General features: G+C 43.7%; 1 protein-coding gene across 1 annotated transcript; it reads right to left on the bottom strand.

Moving 5' to 3' along the window:
- Positions 1 to 9,535: 9,535 nt before the first annotated feature.
- Positions 9,536 to 10,467, bottom strand: LOC135888304 (olfactory receptor 5V1-like). Its single transcript, XM_065416116.1, is given in 2 exon segments — positions 9,536 to 9,561; positions 9,564 to 10,467. Coding segments are annotated over 2 exon segments (930 nt in total).
- Between the last annotated feature and the right edge of the window lie 1,826 nt (positions 10,468 to 12,293).

The following is a 12,293-nucleotide window of genomic DNA, read 5'->3' as shown; positions in this document are numbered from 1 at the left end:
TCTCAGCAAGATGTGGTCTTGCATCAGTTGGGAACAAGATGGCTGCAATCGCGGGGTCATGTCTGACGTGCAGAAGAAACTATGCTTGTACATAAATTTATAGAGCTGAGGTTAAAGGAAGCAGAGGCGTGGCTCAGGGCCGTAACTAGTAGCTTCTGAAGTGGGATGGAGGAGTATAAGTCCCCTGGACTCTCACCAAGCAGGGGTTTGCTTTTTTTTTATTAATATGATTTTTTAACTTTTTATTTCAAGTTTTAAATTTTATTTTTAAATGCTTTAAAAAATATATTATTTTAATTTACTTTATATTTCTTTTATAATCTGGCCATTCCCTCCTGCCAGGTCCCTAACGCCTCCCCACCACCTGACAGCCCCTCCAGCCAGCCCCGTCTCCACCCCTCCACTCTGCCCCCGCCCCCAGCCAGGCTCCTCTCCCCCACTCTAGCCACCCCAGAGCCATAACTAATCATTTTAGCACCCGGGGGCAAGCAAGCATATGTGCGCCTTCTAGAGATGATGAGTGGGGAGAGCACGAAGGGTCAGTGTGATGGGTTGGATCACAGAAACCCCCTTGGGAGCTGCCACCTGACGTACCAAGACTACCCCTTCTTCTGTTTTCCCTGCCAGCTCAGGACTCCAGCACCCTTTCTTGCTGAGCCAGACACTCCCGTCTGCTCCAACACAGACCCAGGGTCTGAATCACTTGTCCCAAAGCTGCAGGTTTACCTGAAAACAGCTCACAGAAGTGTGCTTGTCTATAACACTCAGATGCCCAACTCCCAGTGGGGTCTAAACCCAAATAAATCCGTTTTACCCTGTATAAAACTTATACAGGGTAAACTCATAAATTGTTCACCCTCTATAACACTGATAGAGAGATATGCACAGTTGTTTGCTCCCCCAGGTATTAATATATACTCTGAGTTAATTACTAAGTAGAAAGTAGTAACAGACAGAACAAAGTAAGTCACGAAGCAAAATAAAATAAAATGCACAAATCTGTGTCTAATCAAACTGAATACAGATAATTTCACCCTCAGAGATGCTTCAGTAAGCTTTTTCTCAGACTGGACACCTTCCAGGCCTGGGCACAATTCTTTCCTCTGGTACAGCTCTTGTTGCAGCTCAGGTGATAGCTAGGGGATTCTTCATGATGGCTCCTCTCCTCCCTTTTTCTGTTCCACCCCTTTATATATCTTTTGCATAAGGCGGGAACCCTTTGTCCCTCTGGGTTTCCACCCCCCCTCACTGGAAAAGCACCAGGTTAAAGATGGATTCCAGTTCAGGTGACATGATCACATGTCACTGCAAGACTTCATTACCCACTTGCCAGCACACACATATACAGGAAGACTCACAGGTAAACACAGCCATCTGCAGACAATGGGAGTCATCAAGATTCCAAACCATCATTAATGGCCCACACTTTACATAATTACAATAGGCCCTCAGAGTTATATTTGATATTTCTAGTTTTAAATACAAGAGTGGTACATTTATACAAATTGGATGATCACACTCATTTTCAGAGCAGCCTATGGAACTTTGGCACCCAACTCCCATTGGCAGATCAGTGTCTAATTTCTTAGGTCACTTTGAATAACCTAGCCCAGATCTGAACAGAATAATGAAGATTGCCTACAATCTTAACTGGATTTAACAATCTCTTTGATTGGGCCTTTCTTCTTCCCCAGCGTCACTCAGGATTTCACAACACTGGGCCTGAAAATATTCCTGTGAAGGCAGGAAGTTTGAGAAGGGACTTTTATCATTTGGCCCTTATTGTCCAGCTGCGTTTGAAGTCTCTTGGCCTGGTTGCAAAATGAAATGTGGACATTAAACTTTGGTGCCTTAGATGTTTCTGGGATCTTCGATTTCCCTCTTGGTATTCGATTTCCCTCTCGGTCTTTCCTCCATGCACACAGTATCCACGCACACAGCCCATTTCCTCCATGCACACAGCCCATTTATCAACCATTTCTTTTGCTCCCCACTGAAACTTTATCAACTAGGTTCTCCAGTAGTGTAAAATAAGGTAGCTCCACTGAAAATAATGAACTGGATTGCCGTCTGGTTTAAATTGCTGTAGCTCCAGTGGAGTCAGTGGGCCACATTCCCCTACGGTGTAAATTCATGTAGTTCAATTGAATCAGTGAGACAGATCCCCAGCTGCTGGGAATGAGCCATAGCTCCACTGGAGCCAATGTCCCAGATCCCCAGCTGTGGGAAATTGGGTGTAGCCCCATTGAAATTAGCAGAGCTACATCAGCTTACTAGAACTGAGAATCTAGCCCTATAGCTGCTCCTTTTTTTATCCCTTGTTTTCTGCAGCCACCTAGAGGTCTTTTTATAGGGGACCAGAGATATGAATTGGGTTCTTGCACTGCAATGTATCTACTGTGGGGCATGGGGAAATTACCTTATTTCTCTGTGCCTCGATTTCTCTTCCCACCTTTTTGTTTCCTTTATCTGTTTAGAATGTAAGGCCATTGAATCAGGATCATCTCATACTTTGTGTGCAAGCCCTGTAGACAATACGTCTGTGATCTTGGCTAGGGCATGAAATCACAGATGTGATATGCATAAATACCACTACTAATTGTCCCTTTTGGCCTATTGCTCTCTCAGACTGATTGGAAAGAAGTGGAAGGGGCTATTTCTGATGTTCTCCATCCTGAAGCTAGTGGGGCTGAATCACAAACAGTGCCCCCTTAGGGTAAAACCCTAATTTTTCATCTCATGACTATGGTTACAGTTTGTGGTGCAAGAGATTTGAGTCTCTACTCAAGTTTGTATCTGTTTGAATACTCTTTGTGGAATAAACTTTACTAGTCATTCCCCACAACCTGTCTGTCACTATCTGAACACCACTGAGGTTCACTGCAAGTTGTCTTTTTTTGCAAATATGTTTTTAATGGCACAAAGCAAGATTTATAGGCAAAAATTCCATGAAAACACAGACCTACGTGTTAACAATATTTACTTATGCATATTTTTGTTTTTTTTTATCAAGGTTTCACCTTGTAACACAGAGAAACATTGAAATACAACAGGTCAGAAGAGGAATTGTATTTTATATGGGTAGCAGATTGGTGAGAGGCATGGAGATGCCATGGTGTCGCTTTTTCTCTCACATCCAAGAAGTGGTTTCAGGGCCCCTGTCGCTGCATTTTCATGGCAGCCAGGAGTGGGATGTTGCTTGTTTACTCTGTCACCGTGTTACAATCAACTGGAGACCCTCGGCTGTGATGGCTGCTAAGAGCTGCATGGAAAGAGCTGCACAGAGGAAGCCATTTGCAGTGCACGCACAACAAGAAGTTTGATCACTCCTACATATTCAGGAGCGCCACCTACTGATGCCTCATTCATTAACTATTGACATAGATACAGACATCTCTCATTTATAGAACACTCTTGTAATGCAGCACAGTGTCCCCTGCTGAGGTGGGGATGGTGGGGTCCACCCAATGCCAGTGGGTCCAACACTCCATTAAGATGAATGGTGCAGTTCACTCCACTGAGAGCTACTGTCTCAAGCTCTCTGCAGACTCAGGCTGATGTTGCTGCATCGATTACACTCAAGGCAGCTGTCCCCTCTGAGCACGATTGTCTCTGGCTCTCTGCATAGTCATTCAAGTGTTGTGGTGTTGTTAATAATCAGGGCAACTTTTGCCTCTCAGAGATATTGTCTCAGGCTCTCTGCAGACTCAGGCAGAGAGGATGAATGTGTCTTTCCCCTTCCTTCCCATAGAGCTGAGGGAGCTGGTGGGTGGATAATCTGTACATTTAGGCCTGAATACTCAGACCAGGATGGAGAGGCAGAGCAGAGGAAGAGAGAGCGAGAGCAGCCAGCTAGGTCACACAAACTGAGGGCTGACAGTCAAGGGAGGACACAAACTAAGAACCACATTTTCAAAACAGCACAGTATGGCGGGTGATGAGCTGTGTCAAAAATCTGTCTCTAAGTGCCACTCAGGAGTTGCTGGCTGAAGGACATTTTTGAAAACCCGGCTCTTTTAATTGCCTAAAGGGGAGCGGAGCTTTATGGGAAAATCTGTCATCAGTTGTGGGTGCCAGGTTGTTGGAAATCTGGCCCTTAGGGTGGGATTTTCAAAAGCACCTAAGTGATTTAGCAACATAACTCTCATTGCTAGAGTCGTTGGGGCTTGGGCTCTTAAATAGCTTGGTGGCTTTTGGAAAATCCCACTCTTGTATGTGTCCAGCTCAGTGCTGAAACATCCCATCCTGGGAGCTATATTGTGGAACACAATGGATTGCAGAGCGCTGTCTCTGGGTCGCAGCCCTCATGTGCTATCTGAGCATGTCCCAAACATTAATGGATTTTACCCACACAATGGCCCTGTGACATGGCTATAACAACTTTTCATTTCCATTTGACATTTTAAAACAAAAGCTTTCCTTTCATTTTGAGAGGTCAATTTGAAATCAAACCTTTTTCCCCCCAATAGAAAAATCAAATATTTTCCATCAAAATACAGATTCTCCCACAGAAATTTTCTGTTGTTATGTAACCACGCTTTCAGATTGGAAAAAGTTTTAATGTGAAAAAAATTCACCAGAATTTACAAACATGGAAGTACTCATGATTCCTGTCTGTGGCGGGGTGGTCACCCCGCCATGCTTTGAACAGCTTAAAACAGCCCTAGGAGAGGGCTGAGGGGGAAAAAGCTGGGCTGTTTGGGGAAAATAGCCACAGCTGTAGCCTGTGTAATTAGTGCCCAGCTGGCCCTTATAAGAAGGCAGTGGGCCAGAAGGAGAGAGTCTCTCTAGCTTTGAGAGGGAGGGACCTGGCTGCAGGGTACCGGAGTGGAGCAGGGCTGGGGAAAGGCCAAGGGAGCTGGGGAGCTCCGGCCTGGAAACCCCCCCGCCCCGTCTGCGGCCTAGTGTAAGGCCAAACAGATACTGGGATTGCAGGGGACAGCCCAAGGCTAGGCAGAGGCAGCAGGTCGAAACCCCCCTTCGTCTATGATGAGTGGCTTTCACACTGCAGTCTGCCCCAGTGAGCGGGGGCTAGATGGTGACTGGCCATAGCCCACGACTGAGGCAAGGTGGGGATAGAGGGTTGGGGGTACCCCTGGGTGGGGAGACCCTGAGACTGTGGGGGTATTGCCAGGGGGCAGCACCCCAAAGACAAAGGGGCACCGGGTCCTGGGAGTGACACGGGGGCCAGTGGCAGCGGGACACCGGCCTGCAGAGGGCGTTCTGGAGGCTAATTCCCTGAGACGACCAGCAGGAGGCGCCACTGGGGTGAGTCCTCGCACCGTCACACTGTTCTAAATAAATTAGAGTCCAACAGAGTGATGCGTAGTAGGCAGAATACTCTGCAAAACCAGGAGGTGAAAGTAATTAAGTCATGCTATTTTTCATTCACTGAGCTGATTGCAAAGGATTTGAATTTTGATGAGAAAGAGGGACATGTTGTCATGAAAATATTCCCATTTTTCAACTAGCTCTATTCATTTTATGTGAAGCATGTGAAAGAAGAAATCATCCCAGTGAAAATTGGAGAAGAGGGTAGTGTCTTTGTTAACTGGGACAGGCAGTGCATTCTGTCAATACTAGGCTGGTATGGGCAGAGATACGGGACTCCTAGTGGACACATGGATAGTATTGTGGTTAAAAGCATTGGACAGGGATAGAAGAGATCAGGCTTCACTGTCTTCCTCTCCACAGACTTTCTGGCTCACCTTTGGCACATCGCTGGGGCTAAGTTTTCCCCATCCAATAGGAGTTGGGTACCTAACTCCCCTAAACTCTTTTAAGAATCTCAGCCTATTGGTTAACTCTTCATTTAGCCCAGCCCATATCTCTTTAAGTCAAACTTTCACAACAGGTGGATTCTGAGTCACATCATATCTTTAGTTGCTTAGGCAAGATCCTGAGCTGGCATACCTCAGTGTAGCCCTGTTTATTTCAGTGGAGTCACGCTGCTTTCCACCAGCTGGGGATCTGCCTCTAAGGGTGAATTTCAGCTGCGTGCAGAGTGCCAGCACCACTTCCTACTGTGTTTAGTGCTTAAGTGGAAACTCCGTGTTTTTCCAACTTGACGGTGAGTGAAATTTGAGGAGAACAAAATCACATTAGAATATGGACACTACGAGCCAGAGTCCCACTTGATGTAAATCCATCTAGCTGCATTGCCTTAATGGGTCTCGGTCAATTTACACCACGGGCTAGATTCACAAAGGGACGTAGGCATTGTGATGCTGAGCATTAAATCACTTAACTTTTGTATGCCTAGAAAATCACTGGGATGCACAAAACCTGAGTTCAGTGCCCAGACTCCCTCCACAATGAATGGGGAGAGGTAAGTACCTAAGAATAGGATTTTAAAAAGCCAGCTTGTGAAGTGGTTCCCTAGCCAATGAGAGGTGCAGAGGAGAGGGATGTATTCAAAACCCTGCCACTGTCATAGAGTTCAGATCCTGTATCTTATGGGGGAGGCAACTCCTGCTTGGGATTCTCAGCTGGGAACCCTCTAACCCCATCTAAGGTGTTGTTGCAAGAAGCTGGGGGGTGGAGGGAGAAGAAGAAGGAATTAGGAGGAGGAGACCGTTCATAACTTTTATCCCAGTGGTTAGGGTAGTCGCCTGGGATATGCCCCTTCCCATGTGGGTGCATTTCTCCTGTTCAAGCCTAAATCCCTTTGTGAATATAGCCCTAGCTAGGGATTACACCCATTGGCTCCAGTGATTATTATTATTAGAAAACCCTAGCAATTTTAACAGAGATCAATCCAATAAGATGCTACAGATATTAAATACGGGTTTTTAAGAAAATACCCTAGAAGAACTACAGAGTGTAATAGACAAAGATCTTCTTTGTACAGAATTGGCCAGATCCTCAGCTGGTGTCAATCAGTCATACCTCTATTGAGGTCAGTGTCCCAGATTAAAGAGAGATTGGGATGGGAAGAAGAGAGAAAGAGCGAGAAGGTGTGAATGACTTTATAGTCTGGTGTTTATAGCATTCACCCTGGATGAAGGAGACCCACAGTCTACTCCCCATTACTCATAAGAACATAAGAACATAAGAAAGGCCGTACCGGGTCAGACCAAAGGTCCATCTAGCCCAGTATCCTGTCTACCGACAGTGGCCAATGCCAGGTGCCCCAGAGGGAGTGAACCTAACAGGCAATGATCAAGTGATCTCTCTCCTGCCATCCATCTCCACCCTCTGACAGACAGAGGCTAGGGACACCATTCCTTACCCGTCCTGGCTAATAGCCATTAATGGACTTAACCACCATGAATTTATCCAGTTCTCTTTTAAACTCTGTTATAGTCCTAGCCTTCGCAACCTCCTCAGGTAAGGAGTTCCACAAGTTGACTGTGCGCTGCGTGAAGAAGAACGTCCTTTTATTTGTTTTAAACCTGCTGCCTATTAATTTCATTTGATGACCCCTAGTTCTTGTATTATGGGAATAAGTAAATAACTTTTCCTTATCCACTTTCTCCACATCACTCATGATTTTATATACCTCTATCATATCCCCCCTTAGTCTCCTCTTTTCCAAGCTGAAGAGTCCTAGCCTCTTTAATCTCTCCTCATATGGGACCCGTTCCAAACCCTTAATCATTTTAGTTGCCCTTTTCTGAACCTTTTCTAGTGCCAGTATATCTTTTTTGAGATGAGGAGACCACATCTGTACGCAGTATTCAAGATGAGGGCGTACCATCGATTTATATAAGGGCAATAATATATTCTCAGTCTTATTCTCTATCCCCTTTTTAATGATTCCTAACATCCTGTTTGCTTTTTTGACCGCCTCTGCACATTGCATGGACATTTTCAGAGAACTATCCACGATGACTCCAAGATCTTTTTCCTGACTTCTTGTAGCTAAATTAGCCCCCATCATATTGTATGTATAGTTGGGGTTATTTTTTCCAATGTGCATTACTTTACATTTATCCACATTAAATTTCATTTGCCATGTTGTTGCCCAATCACTTAGTTTTGTGAGATCTTCTTGAAGTTCTTCACAGTCTGCTTTGGACTTAACTGTCTTTAGCAGTTTAGTATCATCTGCAAACTTTGCCACCTCACTGTTTACCCCTTTCTCCAGATCATTTATTAATAAGTTCAATAGGATCGGTCCGAGGACTGACCCTTGGGGAACACCACTAGTTACCCCTCTCCATTCTGAGAATTTACCATTAATTCCTACCCTTTGTTCCCTGTCTTTTAACCAGTTCTCAATCCATGAAAGGACCTTCCCTTTTATCCCATGGCAGCTTAATTTACATAAGAGCCTTTGGTGAGGGACCTTGTCAAAGGCTTTCTGGAAATCTAAGTACACTATGTCCACTGGATCCCCCTTGTCCACATGTTTGTTGACCCCTTCAAAGAATTCTAATAGATTAGTAAGACACGATTTCCCTTTACAGAAACCATGTTGACTATTGCTCAACAGTTTATGTTTTTCTATGTGTCTGACAATTTTATTCTTAACTATTGTTTCGACTAATTTGCCTGGTACAGACATTAGACTTACCGGTCTGTAATTGCCGGGATCACCTCTAGAGCCCTTTTTAAATATTGGCATTACATTAGCTAACTTCCAGTCATTGGGTACAGAAGCTGATTTAAAGGACAGGTTACAAACCTTAGTTAACAGTTCCGCAACTTCACATTTGAGTTCTTTCAGAACTCTTGGGTGAATGCCATCTGGTCCCGGTGACTTGTTAATGTTAAGTTTATCAATTAATTCCAAAACCTCCTCTTGTGACACTTCAATCCGTGACAGTTCCTCAGATTTGTCACCTACAAAAGCCAGCTCAGGTTTGGGAATCTCCCTAACATCCTCAGCCGTGAAGACTGAAGCAAAGAATCCATTTAGTTTCTCCGCAATGACTTTATCGTCTTTAAGCGCTCCTTTTGTATCTCGATCATCAAGGGGCCCCACTGGTTGTTTAGCAGGCTTCCTGCTTCTGATGTACTTAAAAACATTTTGTTATTACCTTTGGAGTTTTTGGCTAGCCGTTCTTCAAACTCCTCTTTGGCTTTTCTTATTACATTCTTGCACTTAATTTGGCAGCGTTTATGCTCCTTTCTATTTGCCTCACTAGGATTTGACTTCCACTTTTTAAAGGAAGTCTTTTTTATCTCTCACTGCTTCTTTTACATGGTTGTTAAGCCACAGTGGCTCTTTTTTAGTTCTTTTACTGTGTTTCTTAATTTGGGGTATACATTGAAGTTGGGCCTCTATTATGGTGTCTTTAAAAAGCACCCATGCAGCTTGCAGGGATTTCACTTTAGTCACTGTGCCTTTTAACTTCTGTTTAACTAACCCCCTCATTTTTGCATAGTTCCCCCTTTTGAAATTAAAAGCCACACTGACTCTTGGACACATGGGGATCTGGCCCTCTAAATTTAATGAAGATACACAAATTTAGAGCACCTGAGGATTTGATCCAAAGTGTCAGTGAGATATCTGAGCTGAAAAATGTCCAAAACAATAGTTATCCATCATTCCATGTGTTCTTATTTATAAAAAATAAAAACATCATCGCTACTTGAGAAACTTGAATTTCCCCAAAATTTTCCTAGAGCCCTTTTCACCTCCTTGTTTTTCAGGCTGTAGATGATGGGGTTTAACATGGGGGTCAAGATGCTGTACTGGATGGAGAACATTTCATCGAGAACCACAGAGGACACTGAGCTGGGTTTTATGTACTGGAAAAGAGCTGTCAGATACAACAAACCAACCACAATAAGGTGGGAGCTGCAGGTGGAGAAGGCTTTATGCCTGCCCTCTGCAGAGCGTATCCTTAAGATGGTGGAGATGATGTGAATGTAGGAGATCAGTGTGAGGAGGAAGGAGCTCAACCCAAGTATCACAGTAGAAGTGAGAAGCAGCACTTGATTGATGAGAATCTCAGTGCAGGACAGTTGTAATAGTAGAGGGAGCTCACAGCTGAAATGGCTGATTTGATTGGGCCCACAGAAATGTAACTTGAGGGCAAAAACTGTGTTAATTGTGGCACCTAAGAAGGCCATGGTCCATGCACCACTCACCAGCTGAACACAGATCACTTTGTTCATTGTCTGCACATAATGCAATGGGTCACAGATGGCAGCATAGCGGTCATAAGCCATGGCTGAGAGAATGAAAATTTCTGTACCAGCTGAGAGGAAAAAGAAGAACATCTGGACAATGCAGCCATTGACAGAAATAGTTTTTTGCTTTGCTTGGAAGTTCATCAGCATGTTAGGCACAGTGACTGAGGAATAGCAGATGTCAACAAAGGATAAATGGAAGAGGAAGAAGTGCATGGGGGTGTGTAGGTGAGGATCAGCCTTTACGACTAGCATGATCATCACATTCCCCACGAGGGTGATTAGGTAAATAACTAAAAACAGCAGGAAGAGGAAAAGCTGCATCTGTGGGTCACTGGAAAGTCCCAGGAGGATAAATTCGCTCACAGTGGTTTGATTTTCCATTGATATTTTTTCAGGAAAACTGTGACCTGCAAGAATGAAAGGAACAAATATCATAAAGGAAATTGAAGTGGCCTGTGGTGAATATCCCATCAGTAGGATGAATGTAAAGAGGGCCCTTCTCCAAATGTGTGTTTTAAATGGACAAAATAGACTAGAGTCACAAAGGATTTAGGCCCCTAATTGCCACTTTAGGTGACTAAATCCCAGAATCAGGCCCCACTGGGATTCACAAAAACCCTGCTCAGCAGGGACAGTGTGATATGGGGCTCCCTCAGTCTCTCCTGTTGAAGCTGTTCCACTGTGGTTAAATAATGAAAGAGGCATTGGAGCAGGGGGACTGGATTCTGGGTCTCCTGCATCAGGGGAAAGTGCTTTTCCTATCAGGTACAAAGTCATTCTCTCTCTCTCTCTCTCTCTCTCTCTGGCCTGCTAGCTCTGTAATCTGCCCCCCTGACTGCAATAGATCTACAGCTGATTTACACCAGCTGGGAACTTGACCTTTGACTCCAGTGCAGCTATGGCCAATTTGTACAATCTGGGGATCTGGCCAATTCTATAAAAATAATCTCTTTGTCTGTTAGATTTTGTAGAGGTTGTTTAGAGTATTTTGTTGAAAACCCTATTGAATATCTGTTTTGTCTTATTGGATACATCCCTATTAAAATGTATAGGATTTCAATAATAATAATAATTAATAATAAATAAATACATTATTAACAATAATAATAATAAACCCCAAGGCCTAGTCATACTGGTTTGGCACCCAGCTGGTATAGCCTGCCAAACCGACCCAATATGAAGAATACAGGCAAATCAATCATTTTTATGAACAGCATAAAGAGGGACATCATCAGAACTTAGCTGGACCACAGGCTTGTTGCCCAGCAGGGTGTGTCGTGTGGTGGTGGGTAACCCCAGGTCAATGTCCTACAATGGCCAAAACAACCTCCGAAAAAGGAGATCATTGTCAACAAAAGTGAAATGGGCTAGTAGTGTAAAGCAAGAAGGGATCCAATGTCTCATAGATTTATAGACTCTTTCAGGCCAGAAGGGATAATTGTGATCCTCTATTCTGACCTCCCGGATAACGCAGGCCATAGAACATCCACAACCTTGTTCCTAGTGCAGTTCTTTTAGGGATTTTTTTTTTTTTTTTTTTTTTTTTAGTAAAAACAGTGTGATGGATTTTGGCAAAACTGGAAGAGAGAACCTGGAGGAAATGAATGTTCCAACCTGGAAGGAGAGAAACAATATCAATGCAGAAAAAGAAATGACCAAACATAGATTCCGCAGGCAGCTGAAAGTTTTTTCCAAAGAGGAGAATCTACACAAATGGAGACTGAAAGCCTGAAAAAGGAGATTAGTGGTGTGTAACATTTGGTAGAAGCAACAATACAGGATAAATAGCAGCCACAAATGAAAGAAATATTGAAGACAAATATGAGTGTAACAGCACCTGAAGAAAGTACAGGAAATAAGAATGCTTTGTTGATTGAGATCATACAGAATGTAAGAGACACGGAGCACTGAGCATGGCTACCAAGTATGAAATTTGTAGACCAGCAAAGACTGGATGATATAGTGCATGTATTGAATGAAGCGCTCAAGGAAGCAGTAAGACCAACAAGTAACAGCCAATTGAATTATATAATTTATGCTACAGCTGCCAATAGCAGTTCTTCCTTTTAACCTCAAGCCATCTGAGGATGTGAACCACCAGAAAACTTCCTATATTCAAGAAGCTCCATGGAAATGAAGAATAAACAAGAAAATTAAGTGTTTATATTGAGATACCAGCCTACTGGATGAATTTGACAAAAATCATT

The sequence above is a fragment of the Emys orbicularis genome, chromosome 13 (assembly GCF_028017835.1).
Source record: "Emys orbicularis isolate rEmyOrb1 chromosome 13, rEmyOrb1.hap1, whole genome shotgun sequence".
NCBI classification, from domain to species: Eukaryota; Metazoa; Chordata; order Testudines; family Emydidae; genus Emys; species Emys orbicularis.
This window is presented reverse-complemented; position numbering and strand designations above follow the sequence as displayed.